This window comes from Sebastes umbrosus, chromosome 15 (assembly GCF_015220745.1).
Source record: "Sebastes umbrosus isolate fSebUmb1 chromosome 15, fSebUmb1.pri, whole genome shotgun sequence".
Taxonomy (NCBI): domain Eukaryota; kingdom Metazoa; phylum Chordata; class Actinopteri; order Perciformes; family Sebastidae; genus Sebastes; species Sebastes umbrosus.
In genome coordinates, this window is record NC_051283.1 from 3,653,373 (window position 1) to 3,679,812 (window position 26,440).

Genomic DNA, 26,440 nt, shown 5'->3' on the forward strand with positions numbered 1-26,440 from the left:
AAATCACTTAATGTGGCAGGAGGCCGTATATTTTTGGCGTCATTGGGGAAAAAGTTTCTATGATAACATTTCAGCATATTGTAATTCAAGTGTTCTGAGAGAAAACTAGACTTCTGCTCCTCCTCATGGCTCTGTTTTCAGACTTTAGAAAATCGAGCCCATTACGGGAAACTTTGACCAATCACAGGTCATTTCAGAGAGAGCATTCCTATTGGCTGTGCTCTGGTCATGTGACCGGAACTTTACACGAAATCTACAGCTAAACCGTGCACTACCAGATGATTCTGAAAACATTTGAGGAGAGAAATAGGCATTAATGTAACAGATTATTGATTCATATTTGATCAGCGCTGCCTAGTTTGACCGTTTGGTCGGAGTTCGCGAGTGATTGACAGTCGGCTCGCATGGACAGCAGACCTCAGATTAGCTCTTACTGCTTGTTTTCCTCCGGTCTGTGAAATCTTGCAGATGCCGTTAGGAGAACCGGAGGACACAGAGGGACATGATTTTTTTCAGATTACCTGTTTCATGTACTACTGTCACGATATAGCAACCGTTTTATAAAAATAACAGTTTTTAATCACATTTGCTCCAATCTCGCCTACTTCAGCTTTAAAGCCAGTATACATACGTAGAACTTTTATGAATTTAATTTAATTATGGAAAAATGATTTCGAAATGTGTGTTTGAACTGTCAAAAGTAAAAGTAGTCATGCAAAATGATCTTTTAATGTTACATTACTAATGCATAACATACTGAAGCCTAAGTACATTTACTGTACTGTATATATTAATATTGTAGCAGGTGCAAGTGGATGAATTATGACTTTACTTTATATAATGTTGGGTCAGTAAATATGTTTTATTATCATATGTTTTAATGTTAAGTGTTTGTCTTTTTAAATAACTAGTACCTACACCCATCAAACAAATACAAAGTAAAGGGTACAGTATAGATTAGAGGAGAATAGAATATATTATTGTCCACAAAAGCGGAGTAAAGGTATAAAGTTACACAACATGGAAATACTCCAGTAAAATTCAAGCTCCTCCAAATTGTACAATATTTAAGTAAATGTAAATGACATGTACATGTGCTTTGTTAGGTTCCACCTCTGCTGACAGGTCGGTGCAGAGACGACTACATGAATAAAAGCATGTTGAACCAGACGCAGCTCTAATGTGTTTCTCTGAGACAGGCGGCACGTCCCCTCATTCTCCCACTAAAGCTTCATTAAAGCTTTATTGTTCCATACAGCACCGCATAATGCAGTCACACTTACAGTATGAAAGGTACAGTTTAACTGCATGCTGCTCACCAGTGAAGTGACAGGTGCAGCAGTAATGTGCTGCTGCTGCAGAATGTTTCAGTGCCAGAGGTGCAGCAGAAGCAGAGTTAACACTTCTTTTCCCTGTTGGAGAGTCACTGCTGGTGTGAGAAGGCTCAGATTTGTGTATCTCCTCTGATGGAGGTCACTGGTGGGTAAGAACTGTTGATAAAGTAATAATTGATTTGTTATAAATCAAGATTCCCCCCAAAAAGAATGTGATTTCGGAAATGAAAGTTAGATTAAGTACAATATTAATTTCTGTGTAGCACAAAATTACCATTATGTACTGGACAGTGGTGAAAACTATAACATTTACTGTAGTATGACATTTTTCTGCTACTCCGCTACATTTCAGTGGGAAATATTCTACTGCAGTATATATATATTTGACATCTGAAGATATTAGTTGAAGCTGAAGTAGGCGAGATTGGAGCAAATATGATTAAAAAAAGTTATTTTTATAAAATGGTTGCTATATAGTGACAGTAGTACATTAAACAGGTAACCTGAAAAAAAATCATGTGCCTCTGTGTCCTCCGGTGCTCCTAACGGCATATGCAAGATTTCACAGACCGGAGGAAAACAAGCAGTAAGAGCTGATCTGAGGTCTGCTGTCCAGCTGCTGTCTATGAGAGCCAGCTGTCAATCACTCGCGAACTCCGACCAAACGGTCAAACTAGGCAGCGCTGATCAAATATGATTCAAAATGATGTTACGTTAATGCCTATTTCTCTGTTCAGATGTTTTCAGAATCATCTTGTAGTGCACGGTTTAGCTGTAAAATGAGAAAGTTTGTGACCCAGCAGCCATGTTGGAAATCTCTTGAAGGAATGCCAAGTTCTGGTCACATGACCGGAGCACAGCCAATAGGAATGCTCTCTCAATGAAATGACCTGCGATTGGTCATTGGTCAGATTTTTTAAAGTCTGAAAACAGAGCCATGAGGAGGAGCAGAAGTCTAGTTTTCTCTCAGAACACTTGAATTACAATATGCTGAAAGGTTATTATGGAATTTTTGCCCAGTGATGCCAAACATATTCTGCCTACTGCCACTTTAAAGTTAGGCAATATGACGATATACATCATCAAAACGATACAAAAATGTCTATCGTATATATTTTTCTGTGGCGTTTCTATCGCGATAGGCCTATTTATTTATTTATTTTTTCTCTATAATTTCACTTTAACTGTTATGTTCATTTTGAACTCCAGTTCTAAAAATGAGAAAATAACTTAATTTGTCAAGTATTTAATGCAAACAGGAGTGTACAGAAAGAGTCTTTACCATTTTGTTATTTCATACAGACTATTCATTTATTGAATTACCAGAAAACATGCTATATCGTGATATCATTATTGAGATATGCAATTACCTATGTCCTGATAAAACATTTCGCCCACATCGCACCGGCCTAAATAAAGATTTTACATTCAAACCAGTTTGGTTTTAAGAAAAAGAAGTTCGCAGGACTAAATCAGATAATACATAAAACAAAACACCATCTGATGAGCACTTGTTTTCACTTCTAGTGGACGGAACGTTACATTGACGCTGCTCACTTGCCCTCGCAGTTCGTTTCGCGGCTGCCGGTTAGTGTTAACCCTCAACATTAGACCAATTTTTAAAAATTGTTGTAACATCCCCATTAGTCATTTAGACGCAAAAACAATATAAATAAAATAGGGTGGAAAAAATACCAAAGTTACCCTTTAAGTTTTGTACTGTTCCTGTATTGTGTTAATGACTTTTCACAGCTCTTGGGACACAAACACTTCGTATCTGATACTATCAGGTGACTGTTGTGTGTAATTTAATCTAGGAATTTAAAGGCCCCATATTATGCTTATTTTCAGGTTCATACTTGTATTTTGTGTTTCTACTAGAACATGTTAACATGCTTTAATGTTCAAAAAAACCTTTTCCTCAGTCTGCCTGAATACACCTGTATTTACCCTCTGTCGGATACGCTCCGTTTTAGTGCATTTCAATGGAATCGCGTTGCTAGGCAACAGCTTGGGTCCATGTTTACTTCCTGTCAGCTGATGTTATTTACATACACTGCAACAGGAAATAAACTGGGACACATTTAGAATGTTTATGTTTCAAACCGTGTGATGGTCTAAATATTGTATATTTGTGACATCACAAATGGACAGAAATCCTAACGGCTTGTTTCAAACGCACAATTTCCGAATACATCTCCGTATATTGATAGTTTTGATAGTTTAACAGTATTTATATAGCAAAAAATAGCATAAACCTGCTTTATAATATAAATGACATGAAAATCTCACTTTTTACAATATGGGACCTTTAATACTATACCTCTGTATGTTTAATGTCAACATATTTGAAAATGATCACAAACCACCACAGGAGTGCAATTTTCTGAAAAGTACTTCTTTTATTAATATTTTACAATCCTTTATTCATGGTTATGTCATTATTTACTTTTTCAGCGCCACTTTGCAAGTGTCATTATTCCATGCTGTCTGACGACAACAACAACAACAACAACAACAAAAACAAAAAAAACAAAACAAAAAAAACAAAACCAAAAGGAGAGGTTTGAAGAATGAGAGTCTATACAACAGTTTCGTCAAGGGGCAGAGAGAGATTCACATTTCGGCTCTCGGATTGACCTCTCATCCCTTCCGCTTGTCAAAAAAGTAAACAAAAACAAAAAAGGTTAAAAGCAGGACTGTCAGTCAAGTGAATACGTGTAGTCTGTCTGTCGGTCTGCTCGGCTATAAAAACACCCCACACTCCTCTTGAGAAGTTACTGCTCTTTCAAAAAAAGAACAGGGGTCTTCGTTCTCCTCTGGGTTTTAAAATGCTTTCCCCATCTCTGAAAAAAAAAAATACTACTACTCTATTAAACCCAACAAACACAAAATATAAAGATGGTCTCTCTTCCAGGTGCTGCTCCAAACATTGGAGGATAATTTTTGCATTTTTAAAAAAGCCTTTTTTTTTTGTGTGAAATGGAAACGGGCCACTGGCAGGTCAAGAGGTTCCCAAATGATGATTTCAATTTTGGTGCGAATGTGTCGGGGGAAGATTATTTAGCTGTTGTTGTGCTGTGGTGACGGGAGCTGCTGGCGGATACATTTCCTCATAAAATGATCTATCAAATACTTCCTGAGAAATAAAGGAAATATCTACCTGGCATGAAGAGAGGAAGAGGAGGAGGAGGAGGGGGAGGAGGAGGAGGAGGAAGAGGAGGAAGAGGAGGAGGAGGAGGGGGGAGCTGGCCGGAAAGGAGGAAGCGAGTGAGAAAATCAAAAATCAGGGTGATAAAAAAAATAACAAAATAAAGGAAATAATAAGCTGCTGTGTGTTGGCAGCAGAGTTCAGGATGTGGAAAAAGCTTGTTGGTTGTGAGAACCGGGCAGTGTGTGTGTGTGTGTGTTTATTGTGTGCCCAGTCGAACCCTTCGGTGTGGAAACATGAAGCAGAGAGCTGGAGGACAGAGGAGATGTGGGCAGCAGTGCTGGTGTTGCTCAGTTTGTGCTCTTCAGCACAAAGAGAAGAAGAGGAGGGAGGGAGGGAGGGAGGAAGGAAGGGAGGAAGAGAGGGAGGCTGGTGGGAGACTAACAAACTGTCCATCCAGCTGCTGGTAGCATCCAACACCCACGACGCTCACAGTGATCACTGCTGGAGCGTTTCGTGTCAAACCATCAGTTCACCAAAAAAAAATACTGACAGCAACATTTTCTCACTTCTAGTCGTGTCTGGTCACGCAGGTAGTTATTTGTCCAGGTTTGAGACGCAACGATTGTTAGTTAAGACATGATGAGATGTAATCTTTACCAATTCATTAACAATGGGAAATACCTTTATTTGCTTTCTTGCCCGAGAGTTAAGGCCCAGACACACCAAGCCGACGGTCAGCCGTCGGACAGTTCGGGGCCGTCGGTGAGCGTCTGTTGGCTCTAGTTTTTGCCGTGCGTCCCGCACCGTCAGCTCACGTTGGAGTTTTAACAGTCGATTCAGCACGTTGACCCGGCGGCGGAGCCCGTCGATGAGCACGAGAAGAGAAACGGGTGTGAGGAAAGCAAGCCGACGAGTAAGGTGTGAAAACGGTCGGCGGACGCTGCTTTATTTCACGAACGTATCGTAACAACGGCTTATATATCCGCCGTCTCCCGGTTTCTCTTTTTTGAATGACGAATACAGACTACCGCCGCCTGCTGGTGTGGAGAGTTATTTCGTCTCATGCAGGCACAGAACGTACGTGGCAGTTGGGTGTGGGCTGTAGTCGAGTGCAACGTTTTGGCCGAGACAAAGGCGATGTGAGGCGACGCAACAGTCGGCCTTCGCCGCTGCTTGTTCTCTTGATGTCGGGGTTGGTGTTTCTTGGCCTTTAGAGGAAAAGATCGCCGCCGCAACAAAAGGCTGGAAACGAGGGAATGTTTAAAAAAAAATGTAAAAACAACAATTACTTGTGGCTTTACAGGGAGTCATGTGTGGGACAATTTCACAAGAAGTAGTCCGACACATAACCCTCAAGTTCTTGTTTCCACACCGTATTAAACAAACAGTACACGTTAATTAGTGAAGCTAATTGTGCTACCTTTGGATAGTGCCAGGCTAGCTGTCTCCCTGTTTCCAGTCTTTATGCTAAGCTAACTGGCTGCTGTTTCATATTGAACGTGCAGACATGAGAGTGCTATTGATCCTCTCATCGACCTTGCTTTCCAAGAAAGCAATTATTTCCCCAACTGCCCTCCAATGTGTTGGAGTGGAGGCAGCAATCTCTGAAACACCTCAAATGAAACCAAAACTAGATGTATGACTAGACACTACGAGAGAAAAATGATTTTTTTATGTAACTAAGGTGAACTGACCTTTTTAATTTAAAGAAACAAGACACAGACTTTGTGAAAGCTCGAGGGGCCAAACGCAGATTTTCAAACAAAATTCTGACACATATTCTAATTTTTCCAAGTAGGATCCCTTTTCCTGTAAAAGTGCTGTGACATAACACTGCCCACCAGGTAAAAGGCAGTTACTACCAACACCTCTCCCGGCTGTGTTGTCACAATCCTCCACTGCGGCTCGATGGGAGGAGGCAGGGCAGGATATTTTTACACAATGCAACAAAACGAACCAGCCACTTCTACCACTCCACAAGAATACAACAAAGAGGCCTGTGGTGCCACCTACGACCAACGTTTACCCACATTTGGCTGGCTGGCTGGTGGTGGTGGTGTTTATTTTCCACCTTGGTGAATGTGTTGGTAGTCAGGTTAAGTGAAGGCCGAGCCGCTGCACACTAGAGGCAGGCTTACTGGTTGTAAGGCTCTTTCGTGTTGAGACGATGAAGCTCAACAAGGCCTTATTTAAGCTACCATTTCCTACCAAAAAATCACATTAACCAGCCAACGGGGACGTCAGAACGCAGGGTCCATCGTGTTTTTTTGACCTGAGTCTCGCACAAAACCTCATTCAGTTTGTGGCCGATTTGTTTAGAGGTGAAACTTACAAGAGAAAACAACACTTACAGGAACTCAACGACCCGGAACTTAAAGTAAAAGGTAGTATGTGTGTTTTGAAGTGGGATAGTATGAGGTGCTTATCCATAGTCGGTGTATTACCTACAGTAGAAGACTGACAGGAGTTACCGCATGGCAGTATGTTAGCCACCTAAAAGAAAGGCCAACCTGTACATGTGTATGCTATATTTAGATTATTTTCATTTCTTTACCTTGCCATCAGACAGCCCTTTCTGAAAGGGAACATTGTATCCATCTGTGCTCTCGCCAAAGCCACCAGACTCCACTGAAAAAAAAACTATAATTTTACCTCGCAGAACTCGAGGGTTGCTGGTCTACCGCGGCCTCGATTGGTTCGTTTGTTTGTGCTGTTGTGTGACTTTGGTAAATCTGAACTAACTAAAGTCAGACAATAACACAAATAAACTAACAGATGGAGGCAGCGCTAGACCAGCAACCTCCATGTTCTGCCAGGTAAAATGACTTTTTTTCCCAATGGAGTGTGGTTGCTTTGGCGAGAGCAGAGATAGAAACACAGACTATATAGCTGTCTCACGGCAAAGTTAACTGGCAAAAAGATTCTAAATATAGCGGACACTTAAACGGAAATTGATTTTTTTTAGGTGGGCCTTTCTTTTAGGTGTCTAAAATAGGTTTTGCTGGAGGCGTGCTGACCATCATCTACTGTAGGTAATACAGACTATGGAGAAGTATCTCAGACTACTTCAAAGACCTGAAATATCCCTTTAAGGTGTAGCTGTCGTCATAGGCTCTGCTTTTGTTTCAATTGTGCTCCCCCGCTCACCGCTTCTTTGCGGGGCGAGTTCCTGAAGCTAAATCTCTGCACTACTCAGGAGGCGGTACTATATCCAAGTTGACATACTCTCGAGGGGGAAAGAAACACTACAATTAATAATGGAGGACGCGTGTTTAGATGTGGAAGTTCAGGTCTTTTGTTGCCTCGAGAGTCCATTAACAGTTTAACTATATCTCCCAGCAGCGTTTGGTTAGCGTAGGTATGTTTACCACAAAGTTACTTTATGGAAGAAAAAAAAAAAAGTTGGAAGCGACTGTTGACTCAGATTTTGTTTTGATGGTACGGAGCAGAGAGAGGGAGCGAGACCGGCAGCCTGAACAATGCTCTGGTCCGGAGCCGGTCTAGACCTCCTGCTGCGGTTGGTTGCCGTTACTCGATTAATTTAATGGTACAGACTTTTTAAAAGTCACCAAATATAACTGCAAAACAAAAGTTCATATTAGCACCACTGACAAAATGATATAAAAAAAACGACGTTTATCTGAGGTTTCAAAAGCGCTGTCGCCTTTTCAATAATGTTCACTCCGCTGCCGGTTTATAGGTGTACCTAATAAACTGGCAGCACTGGAGTACATATCCAAAGGTTTGTAAAATATAATGAAAAACGAGGCTGAGCCTAGACGTTACGGGTCGTAAAGTTCCTGTAGTTGATCTCGAGTCAGTTCCCCTCTGACCATCGCCTCCTTATTCATCGCTGGATTCACAAAACTTAAGTCCCATTTTTCACTTCTTCATCCTGCCCTGCTGCTGGATCGCTGCTCCAGACACAACACCGATTTAGAGTGCGTGGTTGAGGAGTCTGTCTAGAGAGGGGACCGAGGCTGTACTGTATAATTAACCAATTATCTTTGGTTCTTAAAGGGGCTAATATAAGCTAAGGTTTTTTTAAAGCCAACATAAGAAGATAACACAGAGGGGGGGGAAAGCACACGATAGTCTGATTATAAGGTGTGGTTCTTATCTGTGTCTTATCTGACAAAACAAACCAGAGTCTTGTTGGTTTTGTTTCCAGTTCAGGAAAATATAGAAATAAAAAGACCTGATGATGGAGGGGTGGAGGAAGAGGAGGAGGAGGAGGAGGAGGAGGGATGACAGGGTGGGAGGAGTAATCACTGCCGGGGTGAGGATGATGAGGCAGGGTTGGAGGGTTGGAGGGAGGGAGGGGTTGTAAAGGAGCCTCTGCAAAACCCGCTCGCCCCCCCTCCGACCCCAACATCTCCCCGACGAGCCGAGGTCAAATCCAGGAATGTCAGCAGGCGGAGCACCCTTCTTCATGTTGTTTGCTCTTCATCCGTCTGTCCCTCTCTCACTTCCTCAGCTGTTCGTTCGTCTGCGTCCGTCTCGCTGCAGGTCACTGGAGGTCTCGGTCCTCGAGGTACCGGTACTCAAACGTGAAGCCTTCCTTCTTCCGCTGGCCCCATTTCTCATAGTCAAAGTAAATGTACGTTCCCTGAAGAATAATCAAATGCATTATTAAAAAGTCAAGAGAGACGACCTGACCGTTAAACCTGCTCTAGGTAAAAAAAAAGGTTTTAGTGTGTGTGTGTACAGTGTGCCACTCCCAGCATGCTTTGTGTAAAAAGCAGGGAAACATTAGACTGTTAAGCTGCGCCACAAAAATAAGCTTTGAAATGGTTAATAATTCAACCTCTGGAGAGAATCTGCAGCCACTTGTTTTGCTCTTTATAATGGGTGAAAATGTACCTGCTAATCTGCAGTGATTCAGTTAGATTTTGACAGTTTAGTATCGTCATTTTGCTAATCCTAAAAATGTATCAGGATCCCAAACCTTACATCAAATATCGACTACGAAACAAGATCCTGTTTTAAAACTTGTGCCAAAACTTGCCAAGCAATAAAGTTAGTGTGTGCGTGTGTAGTGCCGCCATGCTGCCGGCTTTGCAGCGGAGCAACAAAGCATCAGAACAGTGAGGCGGAATAAAGGCGCAACACGCTGTGTGGAATGGGTTTTAGAGCAGAGTTACCCAAACTTGACAAACCACTGCAACCCAACTCACAATAGGCCTTTATCTATAAATTGTGAGAAGAGCGAATTTGTGCGTAAATGAACGTTCCGGACCCTTTTTACTGCCATTTCTGTATCATCTCATATTATCTTGAATAGGTAAAACAGACATTTTGAATAGATGTACGTTTGATAAATCACAACTTGGTTTTTATGCATGCGTTATTGAAAACATGTTAACATGTTAAATAAATACTTTTAAGTGGAGGCTGGGTGAAATAAAAGACTGGGCGAAATTCTGCAATTTATTTGGCGACCCTAATAAAATCTCCCCAGTCTTTGGGAGCGACTGCTTTAGAGACACAATTCAAAACTCCAGTGAAGTTATTTTAGCGGCGCACAGAGAAATTGTCTTGTTTTTGCGTCGTCTGTTCGGCTCTCTTAAATCGGCCTTTATAGAGACCACCGATCAAACTATTTAGAACGAATATCGGCCGATCGATGGGATCACCTTTAATAGTGCTGCAGATAAAAAAAATCATGTGTATTCACAGGTTTGAGATCCTTTACTATAAATCATGTGTTAGTTATATTTTCGCTGATTATTTTCAACTGTATGCTGTGTGGTTTTAGATTTTTGGATGTATTGTTCTACTGTTTCATAACTGCAGGGTATAAAAATCAAATGAGCAGACTCCCGTCCTTGAGTTGTTGTTATCCATCAATATATATTGTTGTTATCCATCAATATCAAGTCTGCATTCATTTTTGCCAATCTTACCGACGTGCTTGCTTATTAATGCGGTTTATGTGCGTGAATTACTTCGTAACAACTATAGCATTCACATTTTGATGCACAGAAATGGATGGAAACCAACGGCTGCCTAGAACGGTAGAAAACCTTCTTTCAGATGACTAAAATACTGCAGTGTGGTTTGGTTTGGTTTGGTAGTTTAAGTTTCTGAGGCGTCACGTGTGAAAAATGTAGTAATAAATGACATCTTTCTCCTCCACTGGAGGTCAAAGATGTGAAGCTGACCTGCTCAAACTCATCCGTGATGGTCTTGGGTTCTTCGTGCCTCTGAAACCACATCATGTACTTTGTGTGGAACCTCCATGACTGCTTCTTCAGGGCTTTGGCTGCCAGATACTGGGCCTTAGTGCCCTGCACAGAAGAAGAGGAAGAAGAAGAAGAAGACAAAGAGATAAAAGAAGAATTAAATTAGTAGGAGCATGTGCAGAAAATACAGTTTTTTTTGTTCTTGTGTGTTTTGATCTCTGTTGTCGCAGAACAAGAACATGATTTATCTACAGAAGAAGAAAGGGTGTGTTTTTGATATCATGATTCCTACCTCCAGGTAGTAAAAGATGAAGAAGAGGGTTTCCGTGGAAAGCCTCTGGTAAAACTCTACAGTGTCTGAGTGAGGCGGTGGCACCTGGTGGTGGAAAGGCAGGGTGGGGCACGGGTTCCTCATCAGGTACTGCCTGGAACATCCACATGGAGGGAGGGAGGGGGGTTAGTGGGACATGGTAACAGATTGCATTCTCAACATCAACACTCTCACTACCCCCTGGACGATTCAAGACGATGATCTCAAACCACTTCACCTCAGTGTGCAATTGTTTTCACTGAGTATTGTCCCTTTTTGTTTTGATTTGTTTCACTCTGTGTATTTCTCGTCATCATTGTAATTAAATTAAGTCTTGATTTCTGAGACTTCAATAAAGGTTTTGTATTGAATTGAAAGAAGGAACATGAGGAATTCTAATAGAAGTGAAAAAAACAAGAGCACATGATTCATAAATCAAACTGACTGGTTCAGGTTAGAGCCTACACTTGTATACTGTACTAATAAAGATGTAAATTAACGGGTCTAATCAGTGATATTCAGGCTGAGTTTTTAATTATGTGCATCAATCAATGATGTCAAAATAAAATGTTGGATTACTTCTATTGTTGGGTGTGAACTATCGTATTCGTCACGTGGTGGGAAAATGCTATTTTACATCGACCGCTGTTGATTAATCTGTTGAATAATCTGTTGAATAATCTGTTGATTAATCTGTTGATTATTTTCTCAATTAATGGATTAGTTGTTTGGTCTGTAAAATGTCAGAAAATGGTGAGAAAATGTCGATCAGTGTTTCCCAAAGCCCGAGATGACGTCCTCAAATGTCTTGTTTTGTCCACAACTCAAAGATATTCAATTTACTGTCATAGAGGAATAAAGAAACCAGAAAATATTCACATTTAAGAAGCTGCAATCAGAGAATTTTTACTTTTTTTTTCTCTTTTAAAAATGACTCAAACCGATTAATCGATCAAACTATCAAAATAGATGCCGATTAATTTAATAGTTGACAACTAATTGATTAATTGTTGCAGCTCTAGCTGGATTCAGGAGACTTTGTTCCAATATCAATAAATATATAATAACCCTTAAGGTATGGACAATGTTTATTACAGTGGATGGCGTGATCATGTAGAGAGATAACGGTGTAAATTGTAAAAACAGTCTGTAATCTCAAGAAATCATTAATATAGGTAGTGATGTTACAGGGTTATGATTAAGACTACACGATTTTGAAAAAAAATATAATTGTGATTATTTTGACTGATATTGCAATTGCAAAATGATATGCGATTTTAGAGGGAATGATAATTTTTGCGTCATTATTCTCATTTTCATTGGAAAACATATTGAAATGATAACGGTGTGATGTTTGTGGGGATCTGTATCAACCAAAGATGTTTTCTTAAGTCTGTAGAATATGTATTCTAGGCCAGGACGTCTCTGCAGCACCACAACATTTAATTTAAAATTATATTTTGAAATAGACAATACACTATATATATATATATATATATATATATATATATATATATATATATATATATACTAGGGTTGTCAATAATTAACCGTTTAACCGTTAACCAACATTAAGCATTTTAACCGATTAACGCTGTCGATTAAAGTGGTTAAAAGAAATGGTAATAATTAATTAAAAAGCTGAGAAAAACTCGTCACTTGAAGGAGAAAAGCTGGTCCACCTTTAGAGAGTCTGAGCCGGCGTTACAGATACAGGAAGTTGGCTCCCGTCTATAGCTCGCTTGAGCGGAGGAGTTGTAGCCTCGTAGCATTTATTCACCGTCCAATAAACTGTACGCACACTGTCTGCTACAGCTACGTTCACAGCTAGAACGCCACCGACAACACAGTCGGTCGTAAACTCGTTGAAGTTACGCCCCGCTGACAGAGCGTATGTGTGTGGCTACAGCGGGCACGGAGCCACCCGCAATGCAAGCAGATGCTAATGTAGCACAAACACACACACTGTTTGTAGGATAATCGCTATCGTTAATCCGGACAGACAGAGTGTCGTTACGCCGGGCAGACACACAGCAGACAACCTGCTAAACTAAACTAAATGTGCGGTGGAGACTTTTACTGGGGAAGTGGCTGGCTGCTAAATTAACGCTCCCGGGACGGTGAACTGGAGACAGTGAACGCAGCGTACTCTCCCGTACGGGTGAACTGGGGACTCTGCAGCTGGCGCACCGCTGCATGCGAGGCACAAATCTTGTCGGTTAACGGTTAATAATCGGTTAACGAGGGTCGGTTCTAAACATTTTTCAAAATTAGCATCCCTAATATACACACTGCCTCTAATCTGAAGCAACGCTGACTAATTTGCTAATCCAAAGCCACTCACTCATTAAATATCGGTCAGGCGTATGGAATGTTTTTGATGATCGACTGACCAATTAAGCGATCCATTAGTCAGACGGACGGACAGACAGATTAACCTTTCTGATGAGAGGAAAATCCACTCGGTGGATCTCACTCTGCACAGATGAACTTTTCCATTCAAACCGTGTATTTTTAGATCAGTGATGAACCCAGGTTGTTCTTTTCTGTTTTCGATTGAGCTGTTACGATGTTAGCCAGGTCGGTGTGTACCAGAGCTAATGATGTTGTCCCACTAACAAGCAGGGAGAACAAGTGAGTTAAAGTATCTGACTAAACACACTCATCATGTACTAATATCATTACTGAACACACTTGAACAGTATAAATAACTGTGTTTGAGTGCTGGAAAATTAATTATAGTTATTAAAAAACATGCGGAACAAAGATTTCACTCGAGTGTCGACGACGTCACGATCTTGTTTTAAACACAGAAGAAGTGTGTGTGTGTGTGTGTGTGTGTGTGTGTGTGTCTGTGTGTGTGTCGCTCTCCTCTGGCTGTGAAACACAACAGGTATTGTAGGACAAGAGGGTTTAAGTGTTTGGATTTAAATGTCAATTGTACCTGTGTGGGCGGACTGCGCTGTAGATACAGTACCAGTATAATCTGTTCTCTAATTGTGTGTGTGTGTGTAGGGTATGCCACATTACTGCACTAGCGGCGGGTACTTGAGAGTACTAAATACATATCAAATACAGTGGTGTTTATGTCCACATTATTCCTTGTGTTCAATAACTGTGTGCTGCAGCCGATTAATGTCGTGGCTCTTTTGATTTAAGCCGGATGACAAAGAAAAGCTGCAGAATCTGGAACAAGTTCTTATTGAAAAACGATGAAAATTCTTGAATGCAAATGTTTTTTTTAAAGATGTCCGTTTACTCAGATAATAATGATGAGGCTTCTTTGTGCTGTTTAATTTTTCAGATTAATAAGTAGAGGAGAGATTTTATGTTTTATTATCTGCAACAAAATTAGTCAAGGTCCTCTTACAAGTATAGCTCTCAGTAACTCAAAGGGAAAAGAGACAAATGGGGAAAAGAACGCAAATAAACTGATGATTATCGCCAGAATATTCAAAAACATATTTTAAAAATGATTAACTGTTAGACTAGAGACCGTGTTTAGCTGCTATTTGTCTTTTTTTATGATCTGCTTACTTTTTATTAATATTTTTTATAAAATTCTCACACATTTGTTTAGAGTTATTGAAGAAATCTAAGACATTTAAGAGGGCAGTGATTTAAAAAGTGTTTAATAACTCATGGCTATTTAGTCACAGACAGTAGAGGTAAAAACCCAGACTGAAGAGCACCAGAGGGAAACCTTTATGACACCCGAGCAGCACCAATATTTTGAGACTTTTTTCTAACACATTTGTTTTTTAATTCAAAATAAGAACTGATTAATTCTGGGATTCTTCAAAATCTAAAATAATGAGCCTTATCCTGACTGTCCAGTCCTTGAGTCCAGTTTTGAGGTATTTGTGCTTTTCCATTGTATACTACTGCAAACCAAGTGTAGTGAATTAAAAAGTATATTATTCTTTTCTGAAATGTGGTGGAGGAAACTTAAATATATATAATCAGTTTATAAAATATGAGTAATTGTTATAGATTAACCGATAGTATATCAAAAATATCTGGTTACTTATTAATGCATCAATAACATTCATCCACTAATATATAAAATAATAAATATAACACACTTGAAAGGTCATCTGACATTATTAGTACTTTTACTTTTAGTACACTTTGCTGATAATACTTCTGTACTTCTACTCGGCGGTGGAAGAAGTAAAATATTTTACTTAAATGAAAGTACTCCGTTAGAAAATCGTACTCAAGTAAAAGTATGCAAGTATAATCAAGAAATGTACTTAAAGTACAAAAGTAAAAGTCCTCACTATGCAGCCAAATGAGCTCTTTAGTTGTTACATTATTATATATTATAATATTAGATTATTATTATTGATGTGTAAGACACATTATAATGTTGTAGCTGGCAGCAGTAGAGCTAATTTTATTCATTTTTATACTTATGAGTGGTAGAATTTACTATTTAACAAGGCAAGTATTCCATATCCTCAGTTTTTAAAATCTTCTTCAAATCTTTCATCGAATAAATGTAGTGAAGTAAAAAGTACAATATTTCCTTCTGAAATGTAGTGGAGTAGAAAATTAAAACAAAGTAAAGTACCTCAAAATTACAAGTTCAGTACTTGAGTAAATGTACTTAGTTATTGCCCAATAAAGAACTGTAAGAAGTATTACGACCGATATTTCCAACTATGCTGACTGAGTGCAGCGTGGAGGTTTATTATCTATTTTATCATTATTATTTTTTCTTATTATCTGTGTGGAGGAATAATGTAAAATGTAAATATTTCACCGCACCTGATCCTCTCGGAGTCGGACGGGTGGGGCATGTGCGTCCACGCCGCCTCCTCCATGGCCTGTTGGTAGAGCTGGTCTTTGGACAGGGGAACCGGCCCCAGCGGGCAAACCCCCAGTGACGGGGGGATGCTGACCTCTGACAGCGAGAGCTGAGGTGCTGACGGGGGGCCCGAGGGGGCCGTAGTGCTGCTGGGGAAGATGTCTGAAGAGAAACAGGAGACGGAGACTTAAAAGTAAAGAGGAAAAAGAAGAAACATGGAGAGAGAGAGAGAGAGATGAAGGGGTGATGGTGGAGGAAGTTGAGGATGTAGGGGAGTGAGAGAGGATGTACAGAAGGGGGAGGGATTTGAAGTCAGGGAGACAAAAGAGAGAGAAGTTGAGTCAGTCATGATAATATCATCAGCAGTTTTTTGTTCAGAGGAGGCTGAGAGTGGGAGGTGAGATGACATTTTGTTCCATTAAACTACAGCCTTTCTATTTCTGCTCCGTGGCAACCCTCTATCTACTGTTATTAAGGTACATGTGTGTGTGTGTGTGTGTGTTAGAGTGTGTGTGTGCTACCTGGTGTGAGGTGCAGAGAGGGCACGTCTCCCTCCATCCCTGAGCTGAGTGCTGCTCGCTCGGCCATGGACTTCAGGCTGCTCAGAGGCTCCTGGGGCTGATGAGCACAGACAGGGAGACTCATGGGAAAACAGATTCTACTGGACTGTGTACGCACGGTTATCGTACCGGCCCCTCCGGAGAAACTCGTACCAGTCATCGTGTTGTCATGGAAATCACTTTTTTTGTTTACTCCTGTCCCCCCCCGTCAAAGATGCTATCATTTAAACTGCACTACATGGCCAAAAGCCAACAGCAAACAACGGGATTTTGGACAATATTGTGCTTCCGGTGTTGTGCCAACCTGTTAGAGGTAGAGGGAGGTCAGTTTCCTGTTTCAACATGACAAGCCTCCAAAAAAATTTTTTCCCCAACTTGGTTTGGAAAAACTTGACTGTCCTCAACCTCACCATACACCTTTGGCATGAACAAGAACTCCGACGGTGAGCCAAACCCGAAACACCCGACATCAGTGTTGGACCTCACTTATGCTCTTGAGACTGAATGGGAGCAAATCCCTGCAGTTGGGTAACAACATCTTGTAAAAAAGCCTTCCCAGAAGAGTGGAGGATGTTATAGCAGCAGACTGCAAGATTATAAGACGCACAACAGACGCGTTCTTCACTTGCACGCCTGACTCGACAGATATGCTCATTTTAATCTATGCAGCTGTCTGCGGCGGTAGACTCTGTGTATAGGCTCGCATCTCAGCTGTGTTTCACGGGCGTACAGTGCGACCTGAAGCGATTATTTTACGCTTCAGGTCCTTTTTTTTTTTTTCAACAATACGTGCATAAACACAAGGATGATGACCAATAAAACACTTTTACTTTACTACAGAACATATTTTAATAATTTAAACGTTTATCATATAATCTTTATTTTCTCATTATCTGACCTCGTTCGTTGATTGTATGGTTTCCAATGTAACGTAGGTTCAAATATTAAAATAGCCTTCTTCGCCATCAGGTTCAGTGTAAAATTATGAATGAATCATGTCCATCAGTTTCGATGGAAAAATAGATTGCGAGCGCGACGCTGGTGTGACACTTGTGGTCTAGACACGAGGTTAGAATGAAGTGTTCAACATTTACACAGGGAGGCGTGATGTTCAGGTGTCCACATACCTCCGGCCATGTAGTGTAGCTGAATGTTTAACATGTCAACTGCAAAATGAACTATCGATATCAACACTAGTGTTTAAAATGTCTTGAAATACAGCGGAGTTGAGCTGTCAGAGCTGCTACAATCAACATTAGTAGTTTGAAAACAAATATATAAAAAGGTATTTAAGGCTAAAATAAGGCTCTCTATTTCAAACATGTAATTTGATTGTTCCACTCTGATCTTCTTTCTCCACACATAAGAAGCCAATAGAGACTCTTAATTTGGACCATATAAAGTGGCTTCAGACGCCTTCAATTTAGCGTGTTGATTACGTTTTCTGTTCTGGCAATTCAGTCTTCACAGAATAACCGATAATGACAAAAACATATTTTTAGATTTTTTTTTTGGAGGAAAACAAATTGGAAACTGAAATGTGTCATTGCATTTGCAAGTTTCAGAGGAAGACAACACGATTGAAGTTTGCAATACAAGTTTTTTGATGTACTTTACTAGAAAAAAATAAAGGAACCGTTAACAATAGGGATGTCAGTTAGATGTGGTCAGAGCTATGGAATATTAAATCATCCATCTCAGCCTCTCTTACCCTTAGGTGTTCGTAAACTTCAGGTTATGAACTTCTTTTTTAAAATACAAAAATTATCTGTTATCTTATCGGTATCGGCCACGAGAAGCAGGTAATTATGGGTTATCGTATCGGCTGAAACCAATCCATATGGTGCATCCCTATTTTAATGTACTGATTACACCTGATATAGAAAAGGCACATGCTTGTGAATATACAGTATAAAAGATCACACAATTCAGAGTCGTGGGTTATTGGGTGTAGAATCGATTGCCAAAAATGTCTATTAAACACATTTTAAATTAATTCTTTGACACATTAAAGTGAAGGGGGCTGAATACTTCCACCATAAGTACTTTAAGACAGTAATTTATTACAAAAAGTAGAAGACGGTGAACGATAAAACAACTTTCTTAGAAGCACAATGATGTGACTTTAACTGCTGTTTCATCGCTGTGTAATGAGGAGTTATACACGTGATCAAAGATGTTTCCTCAGAGAGGTCAACTCGAGGTGACTGAAGCTGCAGAATAAACTCATGATGTTCCGTTTGATTAGTTTAATCAGTTTTTTTTTTTCATTATTCTCTTCAGTTTTGTCAGAATTTGTTGTTTGCAGTGTATTTTGCCTGAACTACAAATAAATTAACCGTCACAACGAGACCATAATAACAACAATACCAATCCCCGCTTGGATTTCACTGTTGCTAGAATTAATTAAATCGCAGTGGAAGCAGAAACAGTTTTGAGGGCGTTTGCATGCAAATTAACAGTCTGTGGAGATTTAGGATATTAAATCTGTATAAAGAGAACAACTTGCAAACACAACATCGTGCCTACAAAATCTCAAAGATGAAAAAAAAAGCCTGTTCACCGAGATGACGTTGTAAGTCCTTAGCTGTAAGACTGTGCGATGTTAAGATGGATTGCATGTGTACGTGTTACTCCAGTTACACCTGCTGTTAAAATGCAATCTATATTATTTAGATATAGAAAAAAACACATGTTAATATGTGTAAACGTGTCATCATATTCTCACCTTGATGCTGTCGGAGGACTGCGAGTAGGACAGCGGCCCGTTCAGCAGGCTGCCGCTGCTCACCGTTTTGGCCTCGCTGTAAAAGGCCGGCGACGGGGAGCTGGACGACAAACAAATAGAGCCCAGTAAACTGGAACCAGTGTCCTTACTGGGGAGAGAAAGAGAGAAAGAAAGGATGACCAACGGGGCAATGTAAAGAGACCCAAATATAACCCAAGAAGGAGGGAAAACTTGATAAGGAAATGTATATGTGTTTAGTTGCTTCTGGTAACCTGCTCCATCATACTCACGGCTGATTGGCTGTGGAGGTCAGAGACAAGGATTGGCTGCTTAGTGATTGGCTGGCACTGGTGAGGGCGGAGTCTGTTGTGCTGTCTGCTACCACAGCGCTGTAACCTGTAACGTTAAAAAAAATATCTATATATCAGAGGATATTAGGGCTGCAACTAACTATTATTTTCATTGTCGAAAATTTTAATCAGTGTTTCTTAAAGCCCAAGAAGACGTCCTCAAATGTCTTGTTTTGTCCACAACTCAAAGATATTCAGCTAACTGGCATAGATGAGTAAAGAAACCAGGAAATATTCACATTTAAAAAGCTGCAATCAGAGAATTTTGACTTTTTTTTTCTTAAAAAAATGACTTAAACCGATTAATCGATTCTCAAAATACTTTGTGATTACTGTAATAGTTGACAACTAATTGTTTAATCGTGTCTGCTGAATATTCAAGAGTATTGATCTTACATTGATACTCACTAGTGCTACCATTCTGCTTCTGCTGGCTCGGCGACCTGACGGAGAGCGACATGTTTCCTCCCACCACGCCGCTCCCTGCTGATCCCGAGCTGCCCCCGTTGCTCCCGATGACTCCCACTCCGCTGCCCGGCGCTAAACCTCCTACTGGGCTCAGTGACACCAGGGAGGAGCCCTGCATCCCCGACTGACCAGAACCCAAACCCAGCATCCCAGAGCCGACGCTGGGCAACCCCGGCGCTGGGCCCAGCAGACCTCCCGTCGAGGACGTCGGCCCGCCGACTGTGATGCTTCCACTGCCGATGGAGCCCACTGCGCTGTTGGTAGTCACGGGGCTGATGCCGATGCCGCCCAGGGAGCCCGGTAGGCCGGAGCCGATCGCTCCTGAGGCGGCGGCCTGAGCGTAGGGTGCCGGGGTGGAGCCGGACAGGAGGCTCGCCATGGAGCTCAGGGATGCCGGCATCCCTGACAGGCCGAGGCTCCCGGACATCGGGCTGGTCGCCATGGAGCCGGACATGCCGCCGGACATGCCGCCGGACATGCCACCAGACATGCCGCCGGACATGCCGCCTTTCCCCAGCGAGAGGCCCAGGCTGAGGCCGAGGCTGTTGGAGGTAGGCGGGGGCCCCGACAGAGACTGGGACTGGGAGTTTGAAGTGAAGAGCCCCTGCGTGATGGCGTTGGGGGGAGAAGACGCAGAGGACACCAGGTGGCTGTTGTTGGAGGAGATAGGGATGGGGATGGAGATGGGAGCGGAGGACGGGGAGCTAACTAGGTGTTTGACCTGCTGTTGCTGCGCTGACGGGTGCGGCTGCTGCTGGGTGGCGTTGCTGTAGCTGCCGGCGGAAGTGTTGGAGAGGAGACCCCCCAAGCCGCTGTGGTGACTGTTGGCCCCGGAGCCGCTGAGTCCGCTCCCAGTGATGGTCGCCATAGAGACAAGTGAGGATGAGGTCAGTCCCGAGACGGAGGAAGAAGAGCAGGAGGAGGAGGATGAGGAAGAGGAGGAGGAGGAGGAAGAGGATAACGAGGAAGAGGGGTTTCCGTTCTTCACAGGTGACTGAAAAAGAAGTGTGAAGACATTTACTTGTTTGTCTTGTTGGTCATGCTGATACGTAATAATATATGGTGAAAATTAAATATACAGTATAGTACAGTAAGTTTTACTAGTTATCGGCTTTTTTTATAAAATTAACCAAAATTTCAATAAACAAAAAAAGAAGAAAATCTAAATAAACATGTCAACATGTGACCTAGACATATGAAATAAAATAAAAATGTATATTTAGCATACAAGGTGTAAAAAAAGAAGCATGCGACAGGGTAAAAACCTTGATAACTAATACGAATATTGAGTATATTATAGCATATTATTTGTAAATTATGGCTACTATATTAGGGCAGTTTCATTATTGATTAATCTATCAATTATTTTTCTTCTTAAATGAGTAATTGTGCTATAAAATGTTACGAAACAGTTAAAAATACACATCACAACATTTCCCTCTGTCCAAGGTGATGGCTGCAAATCCCAACAACAGTCCAAACCACCCAAAATATTCATTTTACATTAATATAAAAATGAAAAAAACGCACCAAAATCTCAATTTAGAAGCTTGAACCAGCGAATGATTGTCTGTTTTTGACCTAATCAAACTATTAGACTTCAGTCTCATTCCAGAAAGTCCTCATCATGATCACTGTAGGTACATGATTTCCTGGAGCTTTCTGTATTTCCGGTAAACATGCAGACATGATGTTGAAATGATCGAGAGACAAAGAGGGAAACTTAACTCTCAGTGTCTTTAGACTCACCTGACTGACTTCACTGTCTGTTGAACGTCCCCTCTTCTTGTCATCTTCTGAGTTCTCCTGAAAAACACAAATGAAGAACAAAATTAGGCCACAGAAAAACACAAAGTTAAAGTTACTACGAGGAGATTTTAACTGCTTATGAAACCTGTAATATTGATGTCTCTACTTAAGCAAACAAGACTATCAGCGAGAAGTTTGGCTATTTCTAATAGTCGTATTACCCATCATCAGGTCCGATACCTTGTGAAATCAGACAAAACGACTTACAGCGTGCAGTCCGGAAGAGCCCATATTTACATTTTCACAGGCAAAGTTTGGCAGTGAGTATTACGTTAGCCTGTTAAAAAGAAGGAGGAGGAGATTTTTAGTTTTGACGTTATATTTTGTGGTTCTTATGGCTGATACTGGGGCAGGATCAACAACGAGAAAAAGAATCGGCAGAATAACAAAAAAAAAAGTTAAAAGGGACAGTGATAGAGCTCGGGCGAGTCAAACTTGGTCGATGGAGAGAACTGCAGGATTTGAAAGGATTAAAAACCGATCCTGAATTGGCCCTCTTCCTCCTAGACTGGTAAATAATCGATTTCATGAATGAAGTATATTGTGAGACGTTGTTTTTAACATCAATACATGAATTCACCTTAGTAAACTTTGTTTTCACCATCATCATATTACAGTTATTAATCTTACAGAGCCACAAATATTACCTCATCACTTTGCATCTTGCAAACAGTGTTTTTAATTATATTAAAAACAAGTTGCGTCTTTTTTTTTTCATTCGCTTCCAAAACAAATGCGCACACTGCTAGCCAGATCGAGATCTTTACGACACAAGGCGGTGGTGCTCATAGAAAACACTACCGCTTTTGTCCACAGGGGTTGCCAAAATCAACAATGAAAGTTCCTTGTAGTTGCTTTAGTGTCAGTGGGGTAAAAAATAAGAATAAAACAAAAACAAAAGAAGCCAAATTCACGTTGATTTAATATTTTTCAAAAAAAAGTTTTAGGTCTAAAAAGGTTGCTATTCTGAATTCCCAGCATAAAAAGTCAAATCACAACCTTTGCCAGAAACTTTCCTCAGATAATTAAAAGTTAAACAACACCGACTTGAACTTCACTTTTTTTCCCAGGAAGCACTGCGGCTTACATCCCACCCTTTACGTTCCCTTTCATGCCAACTTCACGTCGGCAGCGTTTAACAATACCACGCCTTCTATTCACACACATCAGACCTCTAATAACTACTCTTGCTGCGTGCTGCGTGTGGGCAGAGAGGAGGAACAGATGATATAATGACAGCAGAGCAGAACAATAAGAGCAGATGGCAAGGCACTACAATAGCACATACAAAGGCTATTATCTTACATTTATATTTTAGATATTGACCTGACTTGACTCAAAGTGAATGCAACAGTCTTTCCAGACATTATGTTAATATTACATCATTACCACTATTAGTGACAAATTCAAAAAATCAATGAAAAGCAGTGGATCAAGGGGTTGTTTCTTTATTAATTTGCGATTCTTTAAGGGATTTATACTCTTCAGTGAAGAGTGAGAAGAGCAGATTAAATGACAAAGTTGAACTTTAGCCTGGTGAGCAACCAGTGAAGTCCAAAATACTGTTTTCATTTATTGTAATTGCATGAATAACCTTTTTTACACTCTGTACTTTAACATCTACGAAATAAACCCTACCACTTTCTAAATTTAAAAAGTGTAAGAATGTTAATTTTTTATACCGTAGTGCAAGTGGCAGGCGAGGGGGGAATGGGTGAAGACGAGGTGGTGGAGGTGGGTGTGCTGCTGGAGTGCTGGAAGATCTCGTCCTCCAGTTGCGAGTTTCCCGGCGGGGAGGTGGCGACCAGCGTCTGAGCTGGAGGTGAGCAGAGACACAGAGGGAGAAGAGGTCAACGATGGTCAACAGCATCAACTTGGTCATTTTATTTTAAGTATTAACTGTTAGTTTGGTGACTTACAAGTTTAAGAGATGCTAAAAACTCAAAGTAACACAAAAAACTTGTACTTTTGTTTCTATATGTGATCTGATATACAGGAGGAGCAGTTGATTCAATATACAACTATCAGGAGTCTGTGGCTCAGCATGTACACTGATGTCACGGTATAAAACAACCTCCTAATCGACAATGAGTGCTTCGTCATGAGAAAGCTGGACTTGCCAACAATGACTGAACCGCTTGACCATCTTGACTGGACTAAAACGACCAAACTGCCGCTAGGAGCCGTTCCAGATTATTGTTTAAGACAGTATTATGAAGCTTTTTATTCCTCATCGCTTTCGTTTCGTTTCTATTTTGAGTTGACATCTGTAAAGCCCCTTTCCCACTGGACAAAAAAAACCCACTAACACCCACTAACATCTGGCTTTTGTCTTAAATAGGAAAGGTTACAATCGGCAGTCATTCCCGGGATAAATGACTCTGCGGTAGTCGTGGGTATTTATCGGCTCCAGCTCCGATCGGCAGTTAAAATGCTAATGTTCACCCCTTTTTTTATGTAACACGTGTTGAAGAGAATATATAATAAAATCTGCAGGGATTGGGACAATTATTATAATTTATTAACGCACAAACATACAATTAATATCTTTCCTCAAAGCCACCAGACTCCATTGACAGAAACAGTCATTTCACCTCGCTGATCGTTGTAAAACACACTTCATTCAAACTAGACAGAAACAAGATGAAACTCAACAAAACCGTCTTTGTTAGTCTTTCCACTGTTCCAACAATCACCAACTCTGGTTGGAGAGCTTGAAAAGAGAGACTGAATAGGTAACCACCGTAACATTTTCACTGTTTACTAACCCTGTTTTACGGTGCGTTCGTGACATCGAACGAACGCACCAGAAATAAACCTAAAGGCATACTTGTCTACTGGCAATAGAAAAGGAGACTATTGCCTATTTTTAGCAGGTTTAAATACCTGCATTTAGACGCTAAATTTGGTGGGAAAAGGGTATATCTGTATTGCAGGGTTTGCACAGATGATTATATGGTATGGATGGCAAAGTCTGTAGTTATTTTACTCTTGAAAAGTGATGCCTTCTCCTCAACAGGAGCCATGAGACAAGCCTCTTCTTCTTCTTGGCTTTTTGGCTCTACCTGCACATCTGTGGTTAATATACGTTTATTTTTCTTGTGGCTACACCTGTTCGAAATTTGCTCTGAATTCAAATTTCTATTGTTTATTGTGCACACAAACAAACAAACAAAGTGAATTAACCCCAGCCCTTTCTCTACTTACGGATGTCGTCCAGGTCCAGGTCGTCGTACAGGAACTCGTTCTCCTCAAAGTCTGGATCCTGCGACGAGTCTAGATAATACTCCACATCGTCCTTTATAAAGACAGAACAAATGAGAGAGAAGAATAATGACTCTGCTAGGACGTATGGGGCTCAGTCAACCTGTCAATAGAAATATTATACACATGATGATTCTCAGAAAACTGTGCAAAACAACACTCTTAGATTTTCCCTGGAAAAAATAATTATTGCAATGTGACGTGTGAAAAAAACAAAACAACATTAAAGGTGTTCAGTTGCAACAAGAAAGAAAGAAGGTAACGTAAGCTGTGTCTGCGAGTTCAGAAATGGAAAAAGGTTTTTGAATTCTCCTTTGACTTTGGTTTATAAAGACGTGAGCCGACCTTGATCTTCCTGATGGCGTCCACCTGAATTGAGTCGTTGTCCAGCATCCTCAGTATCGTCTCCAGCATCCGGATGTGGTATCGATGCTTTTCAATGAACTTCTTCAGCTCCTCAATCCGGTCCTGATTCTTCACAAGGGGGAGACACAATTCTGGTGTTAGTGTGGTAATAAAATGATACCAAGCACGTCTACAACCTCGTGGTTCCTCCTGGGCAACAACGTGTTTCTCAGCTTGGTTAAGAGAGCTATCAGTCTGGATCTCATTGGAGAGGTTTGATGTCTCTCATTGGTCTACATGTTGATTCAGATGCCTTTCCACCCAGATAATAATAAAATTAAAAGGTACAAAGACACGTTTTAATTGTACTATTTGGTATAAAAAAATGGTTATATTTAACACGCTGGGGATATACACTGCCTTGTTCCAATGCAAAAACACAAACATTTAAATGTATTATTCATTGAAATAGCACGGAAAACGTTTTAAAAGAAAAACAAAAGCATGTTAAAATTTTAAAGTTAAACATACAGAACAGAGGTGAGGAAACGTGCAAGCAGCTACAGATGCACTTTATGGCTTTATGCATCATATAACACGGGCACAGCACCACTTGTGATTTCAATATTTAATTCTTCTTCTCCTCCACAGTTAATTCATACATGTTCGGAAGCACTTTTGCACTTCAAATGCAATGTTTTTTGGATTTGTTTTTGCTGTTTATTTCTATCTTTTGATGTCCAAATGTGTGCTGGGAGGTATTTGGAACGAAACTAAACTTTCTTTTTGGATAAAACCGTAAGAATAGAAACACGTGTTAACTCTGTGGGTCACTGGCTGAACTGATGTGATTATAAAACGCAGGCACGACCACTTTAGATGCATGTTGTTCAGCTGCTGCTGGACTGCATTAGTGGAAGGCAGCAGCGTGTGGAACATATTAATGTGTTTCATCACAATACATATTAATGCTGCACCAGCAGCACATGTCAGGAACATGAGGACGTTTCTGTGCTGAGTGCATTCAGGCTCTAACGGGCTAAATGTGAACTCTTAATGTCACAGTGGGTCCAACTATAAAGGGATAGTTTGGGTGTTTGGAGAGGGGTTGTATGAGGTT

The 26,440-nt window shown here is 40.7% G+C and overlaps 1 protein-coding gene across 2 annotated transcripts in view; it reads right to left on the reverse strand.

Moving 5' to 3' along the window:
- Window positions 1–3,711: 3,711 nt before the first annotated feature.
- Window positions 3,712–26,440, reverse strand: part of LOC119502914 (CCR4-NOT transcription complex subunit 3-like) — a 49,220-nt gene continuing 26,491 nt past the window's right edge. The window contains exons 8-19 of one of the 2 annotated variants that reach the window (XM_037794198.1): window positions 25,321–25,449; window positions 24,919–25,009; window positions 23,394–23,527; window positions 21,652–21,708; window positions 19,831–20,896; window positions 19,375–19,480; window positions 19,085–19,232; window positions 16,318–16,414; window positions 15,757–15,982; window positions 10,966–11,098; window positions 10,653–10,778; window positions 3,712–9,097 (exon numbers count right to left, since the gene is read on the reverse strand). In XM_037794198.1, coding sequence (XP_037650126.1) covers window positions 8,999–9,097; window positions 10,653–10,778; window positions 10,966–11,098; window positions 15,757–15,982; window positions 16,318–16,414; window positions 19,085–19,232; window positions 19,375–19,480; window positions 19,831–20,896; window positions 21,652–21,708; window positions 23,394–23,527; window positions 24,919–25,009; window positions 25,321–25,449 — 2,412 coding nt within the window. In that variant the 3' untranslated portion in view covers window positions 3,712–8,998. The remainder of the gene's footprint in view (window positions 9,098–10,652; window positions 10,779–10,965; window positions 11,099–15,756; window positions 15,983–16,317; window positions 16,415–19,084; window positions 19,233–19,374; window positions 19,481–19,830; window positions 20,897–21,651; window positions 21,709–23,393; window positions 23,528–24,918; window positions 25,010–25,320; window positions 25,450–26,440) is intronic. The other variant, XM_037794199.1, reaches the window with a different exon arrangement.